Genomic DNA, 18,766 nt, shown 5'->3' with positions numbered 1-18,766 from the left:
ATGGTCATCACCATCCGGATCTTCGTCTTCTGTCGACTTGATCATGCACGTATTGGATGGAGCCAGTCTACATTTCTTTCGTCACTTGGGAGCCCGTTGTTTTTGAGCATGAGTGTCAGTATCCAACAACCACTGGGGGAGTCGTTGCCATCAGGGACAAAAGCGTCGGTTCTCACCACCAAATCTGTGGTGGTCAACTACTTCTGTAGAGTCATTCCCTCTTCGCATTGCAAAGCTGATGCCGAAACTTGCTCCGGCAGAACAGAATATCCGTCTATGGTGCCCTGCCGCCGCTGGTGCCGCTGCTCAGCGTCGACTGTAGGCGACGCTTCTGTCGACAGTTGATGGTCAAATGGAATAGTTTCAAGGGCGCCACGTATGTCAGTGGGAACACCGTTGGATTGGCTGGCACCTCAAACGGCAACTCGAACACGCGGACCGTCCTCTGGATCTGCATTTTCCACTTTCACAGGGCCTATGTGTCCATCCGAACGTCTGAACTGAAGGTTGGTCGTCCTTTTGAGAATCCTTCCACAAGCCGCGTCGCCCACCAGTTTCACGGAGAAGACGCTGCTCACGATGGAGAGGTGAATCCCTTTTAGGTCGTGGTAATCGATGTGAACGTTATCTCGTAAAAACTGTTCAATCAGTAATGCTTTCGGTTGTGCGTACTCGCTTGTAAAACTGAACTTCAATGTCGACTTTCGTTGAATATGTCATGATGCATCGAAGGAAGTAAGCTGCACGGAGCTGGTTGCAAACCATAACATTCTGATGAGCAGAGTTTCTTTGGAGTGACCCCAACTACACGTTGCAGAAACGAAATTGCAAATATCTGCCGAAACACCAGAGAAAACGCGCCTGACGACTCTTAGGAGAGACAACCTCCATATCTCTCTTGATCGTCCGTTTTCTGTTCCAACGCTTGTAGATGGGCTAATTTCTTGTCTCTAATTGCGTTTGCGATTTCTTCATTCCATATCCTTAGTCCTTTTTTCTTCCGGTACTTTCTTTTTTTTACGTAACACTTCATTAGATATAGTTCTTACAGCTTTTAAAATGTTATCCCATTCCTCATTAATTCCTTGTTCTTGTAAACAATCTTCTTTAGTATGAAGTTTATATAGCCTGTTCTTGTGATAGGAATATCGTAAAAGCTTCTTCGTTTGGTCTTTCATTTCTCTCCATTTTCTTCCACCTTTTTTAGGGATATAATTTTAATTTTAGCAATTAATGATCAGTGGATGTATCACATCCCCGAGAGACTCACTTTACTTGCGTGACCACCTGTTCTCCGGAGCCTGTGGCTGACAGCTGCGTGCTTGCGTGTTGACAGCAACCCGCGGGTTCCGTGCCGCAGCGGGGTCATCCCCAGCATCGACCTGACCAAGTGGGCAGAGTTCGGCTCGCCGCAGCCGGTGCCCGCCGCCTCCACCTACGTCAGCAACATCGCCTCCGTCTTTGACGTGCTCGGCAAGAGGAAGAGGAAGTAGTGCGACGCTCGTCACGGCGCGGTGCTGTAAATACGAAAAACTTGCTGCTCCCGATGGCTGTCAAGCAAGACAGCTCACGGCACCTCGGAGTCAAACCGCACGTCGTTTTGAATTGTTATTCAGTGCTTCCACGCCACCACGGCCGCTCTGCAAGATGATTCACATCACTTTCCATAACAACGGCAGACTGAGAGACATTACTACCTGAAGTCATAATGATGTAGGTCACGCCTTAAATAGGTCGGTCTTTGCCAAGAAGTTACATGCAGTATTTCTGCAGTGCGACCGTAACAGCGCCTTTACTGCCTTTCTACCGCCTATTTAATAGTGTACATAGCTTTGTCGAGGAAGTCAGGTACTTAAGAGAGGTGATGTAGCAGTAACTTCCTGAGCTTCTTGTCCAGTTGGACTATTGATCCAGTCTGTCATAACAGTCAGCGGCTATACGTTTCCCTAAAATATTCCATTTGTACAGCAGGAGAGTCTTTTAAACTAAATCCCTAGATTCCATTTCTTGAATGCTATGCAACTTAATAAATTTCCCCGACGTAGCGGTGTGCTCTAGAAAAAATGATTCCCGACTTTTTTGTTTGGAAGCCCCCATTACCAGCCTGCCAACATTGTAAATACTTTAGGCTGGAATAAATTATTGAAGCAGCAGTGGTGACTCTGGAAGCAATGAAATTCTAATTTGCGGATGGATATAGGCGTCAAAATATTTTTCTTTCTTAAAAAAATTTCGGCCGTGTTATGCAAGTTCATCAGTGACGCCTGTTACCAACTCCACCGTTTAAGGAATTAAGATCTAAATGGTGTGTAAATGAATTCACTGGTACCACGTAATCTGCTCACCAATAGCAGTTACACACTTCTCTGTAATTATTCAAAACTCGCCATACAATTTGTAATTTTGTAATTAAATATTTAAAGACACTATACGTTTCGGCGTTAGCGTTTGTACATAAAGCATAATTGACATAACTGATGAGTGAAAGAAACGTGTTATACTTATTAAGATAGAATTTAATGTAAATAATTGAATGATGATTAAGTTATACATGGGACGTAAGACGTTTCCTGGTATCGGATGGTCTTTAATGTTTCTACTTTTTTTATTTCGACTCATGTATATTTGTTTAGATATTTATTGTCCTGTAAGATACAGACTTTTTATAACATTTACTGTTTGTAATTATCACCGTTTTCAAAATATTTTCACCTGAAAACACTTTCGGCTCAAGTATGATCAGGTTTACAAGCCTAAACACTTCAGTCAACAAACGAAATCTTTAATAAAGGAAGGCTCTTTGGGTTTGGGTATTGACACCTGTCCAATTTATTGTACAACAACAAGAAGTACGTTGATATCACTAAATTATGACCTCTGAAATACAAATGAACGTAAGGTGCGTGGAAATTTTTGTTATCGTTGTTTCTCAACGGTATACAGGCAGCATTAAAAAAATGAAAAAAGATTAGGAAATCAATTTGTCCCTTGTTCATTCCGATAGGATTTCTTGTTTTTCGTGAAAATTTTCTTTCGTTCAAACTAATAATTTTATATTTAGCTTCACGAAAACTTAATTACTACCTATTTTTACAATGTTAAATTTGCATCAGATACTGTTGCATAGGTATAAAATCAGGATTTAATTAAAACACATCGGGCAGGATATTTCTTAAGCTTCAACGGTAACGTAAGTTCTGACTTATATCAGAGGTCAAATTGCCTCATCCAATTAATTTCTTTTAATACATTTCCCACCGGTACCTCATATCCTATACTTGTATCAATGTACTTTGCAGTTAGCATCTGCTCTGTACACGTATTAAACCTTGCTCACAGAAATGCATTATCCTCTCGAAAGTTATTTCGAAAAACATTTAAGGTTCCCGACCACACCTTACTCGAAGTGCCATTTTTTGCATTTCAATTAATATTAGGAAAGAACAGACAATCTCAGGAGTTTTTGTAGTAAGCAGGTTATCATTTATAGAGTAAGCACAAATGTTTGGTTCAGCTGCTGGTGTAGAAAGATAGCCAGAAGAAAAATATGGCAACTGAAATCTTTACGCTTGACAGCAGTACAAACTTTTAAATATACACTGACGTTCAATTAAATTTTGCATTTTTATTATCTGGTTAATCTATAATGCCTGCAATCCTATCACGTACGTGATACGTATCATCTGCATGGATGCGACCAGCAACTTCAAGCACACCTGCTATATATTCGTGAATTACCAGTCCGTCACCACCCTAGCATCTAGTGTACGGGAAAAACTATAATTGAGTTGATAAGTTGGCTCTGAATAATTGCTGTCACCGACGATATGAAATCTATAGAATCAATATTTACTGTGAAATAATTATTAACCTGCATGTAAGATAATAAACCTTTCCGAGCCAATAAGTCTGGTCAAGGACTACCACTTCTGAGAGAATCTACGACCCTGTTCATTACTTACTAGCTCTGTGGTAAGGGGTCATGCTAAATGAAATATTTTTTGTAATTAATTTGCGAGAAAGATGTACAGCATTGTTTGAAACTGCTTAGAATAGTTTTTGTGTTATGTTTAGCCAACATGAAAGAAACATCTTGTTGAACTGTTGCCCACTCTTATGAAAGACTTCAATGATTTACGCTTACATCTAACTTCTCGTCCACAGCAAACACAAAAATGTTACTTTCGGCTCCCCATCAAATATAAATGAACAGAATAAAATTTCTAATCGACTGACACTGATAAAGAAAGAAATGAACTTAACGAAAATGTTCTGAAATACGTTATAACTTCATGGTCAGAGGGAACAGTAAGTGAAGATCAAGCAGCATTACAACAACCTAAATTAAATTAAACCACGCGTATAGCAACATGCAATGACTGACAAGCGAGACAACCGCGACGATTTAACAATGTTGCTATTCGCACAAGATTTTAAGAATGCGCCTTCGTTGGCACTGACAATGAATAAAAAATATAGCAGCTAACTGGACAACACAGAATGGACGCACAATAACAGAATAAAATGCATAGTAATGCATGTGATGAAGCAGACTCGACAAATAGTAACATTTCTGAAACCTAAATTATCTGATAATAGCATTAATTTCACCAATTATCTTGTTTCCTTACTGAAACATAATACGATATGCGTTGAGTACTGAGACTATAATATTTTCACGAGCTTTTATGGTACTATGACCAAAGAAACATGGAAACACCAGTAGCAAAATGTGACCATAGTACTCTTCAGCATTCTGACAAGATGAAAATTTCTGCACTGCCAACTGTATCAACCACATTCATAAACGACGACAATAAATCCTTCATAGACAACACTTATCACTGAACAGAGAGCAAGCAGTTGATTAACGCTTGCACATTTCCACAAAAAAAAATACTCCAGGAAACTATCAATAACACTTTTTTTTAAAAAATTTGAATCCAACAGTTATGTCAGTCGTGTTTTAAAAAATTACAAACTGTTTTCTCCCATTTTACGTTATCATATTTAAACCTACGAAGCACTCGTTACTTAGTCTCCAAGTCATCAGCGACAGCTTGACTTACATACTGTACCTAGGGGAGGCGTCGCAGACGAAGTCTCCAGCTACCGAAACGGTAAGTGCTCTTTTTCGCTTTCTTGTTATTTAAAATAACCATGAGTGTGTGGCTGGTAACAGGTCCAAATTCTCTCTTGAGCCAGAGATAAAAAAAAAAACGAGATGAAATTTGTGAAATTAAACTATACATATACACTGTGTGACGAATGTAAGTGCAAACATTTCTATTGGTGACTGAGGACGGCGTACTGAACAACACTGCGTCAGTATTTACGTAATTTGGAGACTAACAATTTTAGCTGTAACGAGTGATATATTTTTAGGTTGGGTAGTACCTTCAAGTACACAAGGAGCAAGCCATTAACGCCTATTTTCCCTTGGACAGCAGATCAGGTGCTGGAGTGTGGAAGCATGGGCGCAAAATGGTCAGTCTTTACTAATAGGCGTAATCCACTTGACAGTGCAGTTACCACCGTGCAGGAAACATGCAGTAGCAAAGTTCGTGACGTGTTTGTGGGAAGATTGTTCGACGCAGGGAAAATATAACGAACACACTTATGCATATACGTATTAAGGTACCACATATAAAAATATTTGCACTTATACCCGTTACGCCCTGTGCGACAATTTTAAGGTTTGGAAAATAGTTATGATTTTCTACAAATATTAGAGCAGACAGTTTTGTACCATAATTAAATATGCAGGGATTAAGATGTTGAATAATGCTGTGAGTTATTGGTGGTGTATGATAATGATCATAACATGAAAATGGAAAAAGGTTGGGTAGCTGACGTGGATTTGGAGAAATGTGGTCAGGTAGGAGGGGTCTATATTGGGACGGATATGGTTGTAGCGAAGTTGATTACAATTCCGAAGGGACAGGATGTATAAGGCATGGAAGTGCATAGAAGGTAGAATATATATGTAATGCAGCAGAAGACTGCCTGAACTGGCGAATAATGCTTGCTGGCACTAGGTTTTCAAGTTAATGGTGCAAATGGCTCTGAGCACTATGGGACTTAACATCTCAGGTCATCAGTCCCCTAGAACTTAGAACTACTTAAACCTAACTAACCTAAGGACATCACACACATCCATGACCGAGGGAGGATTCGAACCTGCGACCGTAGCGGTCACGCGGTTCCCGACTGAAGCGCCTAGAACCGCTCGGCCACCAACGGCCGGCTTCAAGTTAATGTATTGGTCTTTGAATGCTCTCCTGGGAGATGTGTGGGTAAGTGGTTTAGAATGCAACCTGAGGAGGGCAGGCAGATGTCGAAGGCGAGGCGAAGTGCCTGCAACTCTAACATTTCAAAGTATTTTTAGAGGCTTCGTTGACATTGGTTAGTAAAGGAGATTTTTATCTTTTCTCTGTATGTCCATCTTTTCAGAGATGGTTGCGGGACTCGGTTGTTCGATACAGGATGTCAAATCAAACGCCTTTCAGCTATCTGGTTTCCAAACTTATTTTACTTGGCTACCAGATTCGGTGATTTACTACACCATCTTCAGGCCCCTGACCGAAGTGTAGGAATATACCATCTCGGTTCTGGTCAAAACAGGGGCCAGCAGTACTGGTATTATTAGATTTCTGCTTGCTATATCGATCATCTCAACCATCATCAACTATTTCATAGTTATGTTTGCCAGAAGTAATTCATCATCGTTTCTAGATTTTAAAACAGTATGGTTCTGGTTTCCTACCATTGTATTGTTAACCTTCTTCCTATTTTTTTTTTTGTTTTTTCGGTTGTATGAAATTAAGACGTACCTTGTAACAAAGTAACCATTTAAGTCAAGCGCCGAAAGAGAATGTCCTAAGAATTAAGCGATCAGCTATGTATTCCCCGGCAAATAAGTTAGCTTTGATCCTATTATCGTAGTAGCTGAAACGTCGTAATATACGAAAACATAATAAGCGATCCAGACGGCTTTATTTGCAAAAACCGACAGTTATCTCACACTTATTTACGGAATTCTCTGCCTTTATTAATAAATTAATTTAATCTCAGTCATCTGATCATTAAATATCAATTGCCACCATTACGCCAGAAAATGTGAGCTGTAACTCTGACGTCGCTGTCGTCACTGCGCTTAGTGATGATGAGAAAATGATATAGGGGACCAGTATCGTATGGCAATAATGACGGGGAAAACCCGAATGGGGTAATTAGGCTGCTAGTGCAAGTCTTTCTATCTGATGCAGCTAAGGCGATTTGTGCGTTGATAAGATGAAATGATGAGGACGACACAAACATCTGTTCGCTGAGGGGAGATGATATCCAACCCGGCCGGCAATCACACGCGGGGTCCCAGGATCTAGGTGGCACAGTGGTCGCCACTCTGTACTCGCATTCGGAAGAAGGTTCAAATCTCCGCCCGGCCATCCAGATTTGTCCCTGAATAGCTTAAGACAAATGGCGGGATGGTTCGTGTGAAAGGGCAAAGCCGATTGCCTTTCCCCATCCTTCCCCAACCCGAGCTCGTGCTCCACTTCTAACGATCTCGTTGGCGACGGCGAATTAAACACCAATCTTCCTTCCTTCTTTCCGCTAGACCTCGAACTGCGGATAGTGATGGTGTGACTGGCATGGGTTCTTTAGTTGCCTTTGACGACGAGAATAAAGTCAGGTTCATGCTGCGGTCAGCATGCGTTACAAATCATGTTTGCTACAGTAAGCGTTTTCACATTTAACTTCGAAGTTCTGTAATCGCGTTGAATGACGTTTTCTGATATCTGCAACTATCCTCAATTTCTTCCTCAGGGCATTCTCTGCAACTTGGCGTAATATTTTTGTTACATCCTGTGCAACCACGGCGAGCTATCCCAAGTACAACAAACGTCCATTCACTTACTAATTACTGTCGCCTCTCCTGCCTTCGTCATATTCGTCACAAATACAAGGTGAGTAGCATAAGGTGTAGCACTTCTTTTGGTTCGTGAACGCTTCAAGATATCTAAAAGTGGTTTTCGGCAAATGATGCGTAACCTACGCATAAACAGAAATATCGAAGAATTTTTTAACAGTATTCGAAAGCTCTTGAAAAGACGAGTGCAGCGATACAACGCTTGGTAATGTTAGCTTTAAAACGTTTCGTAAAAGTACCCCAAAAATGCGTTGAAGCTGAGAGGCGATCAGCTATGGCCTTCTAAACAATTCCAAATGAGGCTTTCGTATCAGACTCACTTGTTACAAGCAGAAAGAAGACAGACCTACGCTACTAAGATAAAACGTATTTTCTCTACGACATACTTTACACGACACAGATTCAGTCTGCTGCGATTATTGAAAACTGAACTACGGTATTCTTAACTTGTAGCAGGTTAGGAGGGGCTTAAAGAAATAATTTCAAATGTGTGTTTTTGTGGAAACATGTACACAATGGAAAGGGATAATGCAACGTTGGAGCCTGACAAGAGAACAACACTTTACGGTATTTAAAGCGTAATGTCCATTCCAGCCGCCTTGCCTTTCAATTTTAGTACATTTTTATGATATTATGGACACTAATACATAGTTCTGCCCTTTTGTTTTCAAACTTTGCTTGTGACATCGGGAAACTGCAACTGCTTTCATTTCACTGAATTAATGTTATCAGTTTTAAGAGTAGTTACAGACAGATTGATTTATTGCATTTATGTACAGATATTACTACACACACGAACGTCAAGATATTGCATTATGGGGGCGAAATCTATTGATAATGGGTTCTGAACGATTCATTCATACAAACGAAAATCACTTAGTTCGGTACTGTTGGCCTATCATACAATGTATGTGGCATCACTGTCTCCATTCTATCTCTAACTGCACACATCAGGTACTACGGTCTGAAACGGATGCTAATGCGGTCTTACTCATATTTAAGGGTTGGAATGAATTTTTAATACCATTATTTTACGAGCAACTGGAGCAGTGATGATACAGTTTCTCACTACCATATTACGCCAAAGGCCAACTTCAAATTCTGAATCATCATGCAGTATCTCATGGAGTGGAGGCATGTGACACTGTTGTAAATGTATTACCTAGTGAGTGATCTTCGCTACATGTGTTGCCTCGCTATATCAAAGGGGGATCCCTTATTAATGATGTGTACATTGCGTCAGTCGTCCACAACAGTCTTGAGTCATTACTTTTGTCTTGTGTAAAGCAGAGCGTTTATATACAATACGGTACCTCACGTTACGTGAAGTGATTGGCGAGACATAGCCGAAAGTAAAGTCATGAGTTCACTCTCGTTTGCAAAAATATGTTGCTGAATTTAGTGGCATCTTTACAAGTGATGCAAGAATTCCATTTTGTCAACAGTGTGGGTAATCAATAAATGCTGACCATCAATCCTGCAGCATTAAGCAGGTAGCAAACATAGAATGGCCGCTTCACGTACAGCTTCTAGACAAGTTCTTTCCGGTGAAGCAGCTTCCTCTTCACATACCCTAGTTTCAAAAAATTTTCAGCATTGTGCAGATTTATGCAATACTTTCCTTTCGTGTGGTATTCCTTTATATAAACTAAGAAGTCCAGCGCTCGGAAGTTTTCTTACGAAATACACAAATTTTGAAACATTAGAAGAACTAACATCAAGAAAATTGTATGTGACTATCTTTTACTAAGAAATGTCAGAGCAGAAAGTTAAAAAAAATTGGATAAGCATTGATAAGTCACCAGAGTGTAGCCGTAGCAAAGTGGTAAATGTTGCAGTAGGTGTGCTAGAAAGCGATGAAATAGTTCCCAAGCAGTGTTTGCTATTAATATATAAACAAATATCAGCAGCGAATCATATAACAATGACTCGCTTATTCCATAATCTCTGTAGTTTTTATGACCGAATTGGATGAAAAAAGTGTTTTATACTTACAGATGCTACTCAGTAAATGAAGAAGGTAGCCAAATGCCTTTCAAGCTTCCCACACGTGCTATACGTAACTTGTGTAGTACCTGGTTTACACAGAGTATGTGAGCAGGTACGTATGTTGTATCGTAAAGTGTACAAAATGGCAGAAAGGTGTTTGTGAAAGTGTCAACAAGAATTCATTTGTTCAGAGGCAAAAATCCAGATCTTGCACATCCACCTAAGCCCATAGTTGTAAGCAGCGGTGTATTCTGCAACAATTTTGAAAATTTTAAATCAGTGATTGATGAACTAAATAAAGATGACGCTTCTTCAATTGAAACTCTTCAGAACTTGCTCAACAATAGTACACTAAAAATGGACAGTGTTACATAGGGACTATCTGAAAATTTGAGCTTTTTGTTTCATTCTGTAAAAAAATTAGAAACACCAACCAGCTTGTTAACTGGAACAGTTAACGAAGTGCATTACATAGAGAAAAAAGTTAATTCATTAAAAGATAAAAAAAGGGAAGCTATTAAACACAAATTTAAAAGTGTGTTCGAAAAAAATGTTGGGTTTCATACAAATACTATGTGTAAAATTGTGAAGGTTTTGGAAGAGGAAGTAGACGCTAGTGAAAGTGAATCTGTGTGTACCAGTGAAATTCCTATGACGAAACATACGACACCCTTATGAGAAAATATGCAAGACTTTCATCATTTGATGTTGGAAGGTCCTTGTCCCGGTATCGTGCATTGTTTCGAGACGACCAACATCGGTTTGTTAGAGAACTTGAAGAAAGATTTTGAGGTTCACTGCAACAGCGATGTGTTTCAGTCCACCACTGCATCAGTTTGTCTGGTGAGTTATTTTTAACATAACTATTTACAGTTCTGCAATATTGAGACAAAACATTTTGCATTTATATGCATACTTTTTGTATTTTTCCTACATTGAAAATAAGATATTTTAAAGTTTTTAGCACATAGAAGTCCATTCCCCAGTAATTGGTATGAGGGAGAAGCATTTTGAGGAAACCATGGCAGGATGGAGGCTATGCCATATTGTAGTGAGTTTCGTGCCGGACAGTGATTTGCAGGTTTCGCCTGGCAGTGCGACCGCAGACACACAGGTCATTTATCCAGCTTATTGCCCGCAGCGGCCGTTGCGTTACTGCACGTATGGACGCCGTACGCCGTAACCCACTTACGTAACGGCAGAGCTGCGCCACGTCCGAGCGGCACTCTCACCCATCTCTGTGATTCGCCTACGAAGCTTGACCACGAGCAAAAGTAGGCGGACACACGGCGACTCGTTGCGTCAAGAGACCGCGAGCTCATTAGCGGCGGTTCGCTAGCTGGGATCTCGCGGTCATTGGGGGAGGGTGTCTCGCGCCGCCTTGTTGGTTAAATTGTCTCGCATTCTGTTGAACGACTTACGTAAACCGCAGCAAACACAACCCATATCACCACACTGGAATTTGAATTCCTTCATCCGAAATACAAGAGCCATATGAAATCTCTGAGGTTACTAAAAACAAATTATTGCTTGTCACTCATTCCGGATGTCATCTACATTTTTCAGGCGTTAAAAAATCCTGTTCCGTAAATCCCATGAGGAATGGGAAACGAGTCAGTTTAAACATTGACATGTAAAGGCAGACACCGCTGGCTACTTCCGTGAAGTAAGCCAGCAAGTGCCATCTGCTCACGCTGATAATTACGGGAATTGCTTATAGAATACATATGTTGTTGTTGTGGTCTTCAGTCCTGGGACTGGTTTGATGCAGCTCTCCATGCTACTCTATCCTGTGCAAGCTTCTTCATCTCCCAGTACCTACTGCAGCCTACATCCTTCTGAATCTGCTTAGTGTATTCATGTCTTGGTCTCCCTCTACGATTCTTACCCTCCACACTGCCCTCCAGTACTAAATTGGTGATCCCTTGATGCCTCAGAACATGTCCTATCAACCGGTCCCTTCTTCTAGTCGTGCCACGAACTCCTCTTCTCCCCAATTCTATTCAATACCTCGTCATTAGTTATGTGATCTACCCATCGCATCTTCAACATTCTTCTGTAGCACCACATATCGAAAGCTTCTATTCTCTTCTTGTCCAAACTATTTATCGTCCATGTTTCACTTCCATACATGGCTACACTCCATACAAATACTTTCAGAAACGACTTCCTGACACTTAAATCATTACTCAATGTTAACATATTTCTCTTCTTCAGAAACGCTTTCCTTGCCATTGCCAGTCTACATTTTATATCCTCTCTACTTCGGCCACCACAGTTATTTTGCTCCCCAAATAGCAAAAAAATCTTTACTACTTTAAGTGTCTCATTTCCTAATCCAATTCCCTCAGCGTCACCCGACTTAATTCGACTACATTCCATTTTCCTCGTTTTGCTTTTGTTGATGTTCACCTTACACCCTCCTTTCAAGACACTGTCCATTCCGTTCAACTTCTCTTCCAAGTCCCTTGCTGTCTCTGACAGAATTACAATGTCATCGGCGAACCTCAAAGTTTTTATTTCTTCTCCATGGAGTTTAATACCTACTCCAAACTTTTCTTTTGTTTCCTGTACTGCTTGCTCAATATACAGATTGAATAGCATCGGAGAGAGGCTACAACCCTGTCTCACTCCCTTCCCAACCACTGCTTCCCTTACATGTCCCTCGACTCTTATAACTGTCATCTGCTTTCTGTACAAATTGTAAATAGCTTTTCGCTCCCTGTATTTTACCCCTGCCACCTTCAGAATTTGAAAGAGAGTATTCCAGTCAACATTGTCAAAAGCTTTCTCTAAGTCTACAAATGCTAGAAACGTAGGTTTGACTTTCCTTAATCTTTCTTCTAAGATAAGTCGTAAGGTCAGTATTGCCTCAAGTGTTCCAACATTTCTACGGAATCCAAACTGATCTTCCCCGAGGTCGGCTTCTACCAGTTTTTCTATTCGTCTGTAAAGTCTTTGCGTTAGTATTTTGCAGCTGTGACTTATTAAACCGATAGTTTGGTAATTTTCACATCTGCCAACACGTGCTTTCTTTGGTTATGGAATTACTATATTCTTCTTGAAGTCTGAGGGAATTTCGCCTGTCTCATACGTCTTGCTCACCAAATGGTAGAGTTTTGTCAGGACTGGCTCTCCCAAGCCCGTCAGTATTTCTAATGGAATGTTGCCTACTCCAGGGACCTTGTTTAGACTTAGGTCTTTCAGTACTCTGTCAAACTCTTCACGCAGTGTCATATCTCCCATTTCATCTTCATCTACATCCTCTTCCATTTCCATAACATTGTCCTCAAGAAGATTGCCCCTGTATAGACCCTCTATATACTCCTTCTACCTTTCTGCTTTCCCTCCTTTGCTTAGAACTGCGTTTCCATCTGAGCTCTTGATATTCATGCAAGAGGTTCTGTTTTCTCCAAAGATCTCTTTAATTTTCCTGTAGGCAGTATCTATCTTACCCCTCATGAGATAAGCCTCTACATCCTTACATTTGTCCTCTAGCCATCCGTGCTTAGCCATTTTGCACTTCCTGTCGATCTCATTTTTGAGACGTTTGTATTCCTTTTTGCCTGATTCACTTACTGCATTTTTGTATTTTCTCCTTTCATCAGTTAAATTCTGTATCTCTTCTGTTACCCAAGGATTTCTACTAGCCCTCGTCTTTTTACCTACTTCATCCTCTGCTGCCTCCACTATTTCATCCCTCAAAGCTACCCATTCTTCTTCTACTTTATTTCTTTTCCCCACTCCTGTCAATTGTTCCCTTATGCTCTCCCTGAAACTCTGTACAATCTCTGGTTCTTTCAGTTTATCCAGGTCCCATCTCCTTAAATTCCCACCTTTTTGCAGTTTCTCAAACTTTAATCTACAGTTCATAACCAATAGATTGTGCTCAGAGTCCACATCTGCCCCTGGAAATGTCTTACAATTTAAAACCTGGTTCCTAAATCTCTGTCTTACCATTATATAATCTATCTGAAACCTTCTAGTATCTCCAGGGTTCTTCCATGTATACAACCTTCTTTCATGATTCTTAAACCAAGTGTTAGCTATGATTAAGTTATCCTCTGTGCAAAATTCTACCAGGCGGCTTCCTCTATCATTTCTTAGCCCCAATCCATATTCACCTACTACGTTTCCTTCTCTTCCTTTTCCTACTGACAAATTCCTACTGTCGAAGTCCAGTTAGCCATGACTATTAAATTTTCGTCTCCCTTCACTACCTGAATAATTTCTTTTATCTCATCATACATTTCATCAATTTCTTCATCATCTGCAGAGCTAGTTGGCATATAAACTTGTACCACTGTAGTAGGCGTGGGCTTCGTGTCTATCTTGGCCACAATAATGCCTTCACTGTGGTGTTTGTAGTAGCTGACCCGCACTCCTATTTTCCTATTCATTATTAAACCTACACCTGCATTACCGCTATTTGATTTTGTATTTATAACCCTGTCTTCACCAGACCAAAAGTCTTGTTCCTCCTGCCACCGAACTTCACTAATTCCCACTACATCTAACTTGAAACTCTCCATTTCCCTTTTTAAATTTTCTAACCTACCTGCCCGATTAAGGAATCTGACATTCCACGCTCCGATGCGTAGAACGCCAGTTTCCTTTCTCCTGATAACGACCTCCTCCTGAGTAGTCCCAGCCCGAAGATCCGAATGGGGGACTATTTTACCTCCGGAATATTTTACCCAAGAGGACGCCATCATCGTTTAATCATACAGTAAAGCTGCATGTCCTCGGGAAAAATTACGGCTGTAGTTTCTCCTTGCTTTCAGCCGTTCGCAGTACCACAACAGCAAGGCCATTTTGGTCAGTGTTACGAGGCCCGATCAGTCAATCATCGACTGTTGCCCCTGCAACAACTGAAAAGGCTGCTGCCCCTCTTCAGGAACCACACGTTTGCCTGGCCTCTCAACAGATACCCCTCCGTTGTGATTGCACCTACGGTACGGCTATCTGTATCGTTGAGGCACGCAAGCCTCCTCACCAACGGCAAGGTCCATGGTTCATGGGGGGGGGGGGGGGAGGGGGGGAGAATACATATATGTACATATAAATTAGGAGAAATGCAGCTAATATTTAAAAAATCTACTGCGCCTTGTCTTTTACTACTTAGCTGCTGTTTGCCCCTAAAACTTCAGACGAAGTATTTCCTTTACAAAGATAACTCAGTATCAGATAGTTGTAAAATGACAAAAAGTTAGCATCTGTTTAAGACAAACACAGTGTTTATGCAGACTTTAAAATCATGAGCTGAAATTTTCCAATAAAGTTTAGAACCAGTCGCTAATGAGCTATTCCTTTACTTTTGAATAACTGAGGATTTTCAGTTTACTGGTGGTACTGGCAACCTGCTACACAATCTTCCATCAGATTATAAAACTCCTTTCTGAACACTAGATAGGAATGTGCAATCTATACGAAAATTATTTTTGCTTCTAATATTGTAGTTTTGAACTGCAGAGTTTACCCTAAATTATCTCTTGTCCCTATCCACAAGTACTATTAGAGACTAGGTGTACTGTCACGTGATTGTATTTTCAGATCCATAAAGAGGTATCTGATAGATGACTGGTTGCCACGACGGATTTTTTTAAAATCGGTCTCTACAACTGTAAGAAAATGCATATTTTTGTTTCCAAATATGTTAAGTTTTACTCATATAAAACATCATCAACGATCTGTAATAGGGTTGATTTCTAGACAGAGCACTGGTGATGTTTTACATCAATAAACGAAACGCGTTTGGTGACAAAAACACGCATTTACTTGTAGCTGCACTGAGGCATGTAAATTATCTTCAATAGGGAAAAAACAACTGCGGACTATATGGCCACACAAGTTATGAATCGGTTGTCAACACTCCACATTACTCTTACTGCTCGCGTCTGTTGAACAAAGATTTTTCTGACGTTAGATGCATTGCCGTAAGGGTTATGGCATAGGACATTATTCAGTGGAAGTGAGCGAAGTATATATATTAGTACTTTAGTCCGTGGGTTAACGCAGTGAAACAGATTTCTCAGTGCAAAACAGTGAGGTGGCAAGTTGAACACTGGATGTCTAGGAGCTTCTCTGACCCGCCTTGATAGGCGCACATGTTAGCACGTTGCTTCCGGGATTCGGGGATGGTTTTTGGTGGTTTCTCACATCTGACTAGGTAATACTACGCTGGTATCCACGTACCACCTCAGTTACGTGTTTCGCAAACAATTTGAAAACTTTCTTAAACTCTCACACGAGATAACACTAGACGCAGACGGAAGGGGTAGACATATACCGTCCCGTCCCGGGTGGTGGAGGGGGAGGGGGGGAGATAGCTGTGAACGGTTCGATACATCGACATCAAATTTCTAAATCATGTCTGTATTTACACTTTTACTACTTAAAGCACCGTAAGATGCGGCGAAAGCTATTTAAGAATCTAAAGTCATCAACCCCGGCCTCTTCTTCTTGTTCGCCTCGAGGATGGTACACGAGAAGGACGGCTGTCGGTACCCTCTGGAGAAGACTGAAACTGTGTTGAGGAACGGGAATTCTCAAAACTTTGGAAGTACGGCTGTCGGCGGTATAGGGTGCATCTGCTGTAGTCTCTCCTAATACGTATTCTTGAACAAATCTCTGAGACACTATATCGCTGAATAGAGAGATTCATGTCGAGCAGTATAGCTCTTCTTTTAGTTTGAGGGACACCATAATGATTTCAAAATCGACAAAAACTGCTGAAATAGTCTCAAATAAACTGGAGCGGATGAAATCAGATGCTCATGTTCAGCGGCAAATAACAGTACTTTTAAAACTTTTTATCTGATGCACATAGAGCACATTACATGGCCCGGATTAACACATCCAGCTAATATTATACCACCGTGAACGGTATCACAGCTTAACGAGAAAAACAGAATGCTCTAATAAGTATAGTAAATGTGCTATCGGAATGGACAGATGGGAGTGTCAGTGAAATGGATAGTCACGCGAAGTGGAACTTTATGGATGAACACAATTTACTGCGTTCCGTACCAACTTTTCAGAGACATGCTCCATTTCTTTGTTTATTTAATGTATTTATGTATTTGGTTTCGCAAAATATTCTAAGCTCATGCCGTTACGCGTTTACTTTTTGGTAGATAGCATCAGCAAAGTGCCCAAGTAGCACGACGAATTTGTTCTCTTGTTCCCTGTTTAGATTATCGACAATTAATTGTACAAACTGTGGTCAACGTCGATAATTTCTGGCGCAACACGTTTAATGGCTGTTCTGCTCATAAAAAAGTCAGGACTATACACCATCCACGCTTCAGGCTACACAGAGCGTATGAATACAGTCAATAGTCTGCGACTTGACGTAAGGGAAGTTTGTCGGAGAAGTGTCAGTTATATTAGGGTAAATGATGAACACGTTCACTGGATGACTGCTAGGTTCGTGCATAGATACTGAAGTGGGATGGTGGAGAACAGATTGCTGCAGACATGCTCCCATAATTGCTATGTCAAGGAAGATGATTATTTGGCATCGTAAAGCTTACGATACACTATGTCGGTTCAGATGTCCTATACACAAAGATTCTACAGAAAGGTCTGACAGTCCACCCCGTCCTCCTCCTTCCAACCTTTTTCGGTATCCACCTAATACACACTGTTGTACCATCGCAGTAAACAACTGATTAATGAAGAATTAGTCAAGACTACAATTTCATCAAACAATCCTCACAAATTCTTACAAATAAATTGTCACACAAAAATTAAGTGTTTCTTTTGTGATCATAATAAGTATAAACAAGTAGAACAATACAGTTACTAATGAGCGTCATCAGGTTCAGAAAAACTCAAGTGTGAAAAAAATACGCAACACACAAAAAGAGAGAGTCCTATTATGGCGAACAAGAGTGCAAGAACAAGATGAACACTCACCACTATGCCTAACTCGCTGCCTGTTTGAAAACGTAATGACTTACTGCCAAAATTACTTTTACTGATTGCTACTCCCCATGATCTAACAGAATTTTGGGAGATGATTCCAATAGTTCAGGATTAGCACGAAAAATATCTAGACTCCGATTCATGTTTGTATTACTGTTGTACTTTGTACAAAGTCTTCAATGCTCTTGGTAAATAAGGTGATCTGTCCACAAGACACGAACGGGGACATCTTCAAACGAACAGAATTACTTACATCTGAGGAGAAAACGGCCTGCATGGCGGAATGAATGCCCACAAACCATTCAATGTAGATACGACACACGTTTTCTATTGCAATTGCTAGTAATAATAATTGCAAAAGTTACAATTAACAAATAATTCGTTTGTCGACATCAGTGAACACATCAAGGCGATACAAGACGAGTAAAGCGAATACGCTGACAATCATATTTTTAGCTATTAGTTAAATAACTATCTCTTTGGAGTGTATAGCTATACAGTCATCACCTATCACAGGAGTATCCAAATTACTTTTACAATATGCGCCCGTATCCTTTCTGTATACTCGTGCCACTGCTTCAGTATTTCTACACACGGAAACAGTTCTAGAGAACTACTCACACAAGTATCTTAAACTCTATCATTTATGTTAATTTAGAGAAGAGTGAATTTTTTCATACTCTTTCGCCTTCTACCCTCAATTTACTATTCACCTTCGACCACTTCAGTCGACTCTCGACGGTATCTCCACATTCACACTATATCGTTACAAACTTATTGTTCTTGTCGTCTGCAGTACGGAAACTGGTTTGCTGCAGCTCTCCACGTCACCTTATCCCGTGCAAGACTCTTCATCTACGAATAAATACTACAACCAACCTCCATTTGAACCTGATTGATGTATTCTTCCCTTGGTGT

General features: G+C 40.5%; 1 protein-coding gene across 1 annotated transcript in view; it reads left to right on the top strand.

The window, feature by feature from the left end:
* The window catches only part of LOC126262364 (chorion peroxidase-like), a 260,243-nt gene extending 257,572 nt beyond the window's left edge, over positions 1 to 2,671 (top strand). Inside the window, exon 18 of the mRNA XM_049958952.1 lies at positions 1,337 to 2,671. Coding sequence (XP_049814909.1) covers positions 1,337 to 1,493 — 157 coding nt within the window. The 3' untranslated portion in view covers positions 1,494 to 2,671. The remainder of the gene's footprint in view (positions 1 to 1,336) is intronic.
* The last annotated feature ends 16,095 nt before the right edge of the window (positions 2,672 to 18,766 follow it).

This window comes from Schistocerca nitens, chromosome 1, assembly GCF_023898315.1.
Source record: "Schistocerca nitens isolate TAMUIC-IGC-003100 chromosome 1, iqSchNite1.1, whole genome shotgun sequence".
NCBI classification, from domain to species: Eukaryota; Metazoa; Arthropoda; class Insecta; order Orthoptera; family Acrididae; genus Schistocerca; species Schistocerca nitens.
The sequence above is the reverse complement of the archived record's forward strand: the minus strand, read 5'-3'. Positions and strand labels throughout refer to the sequence as shown.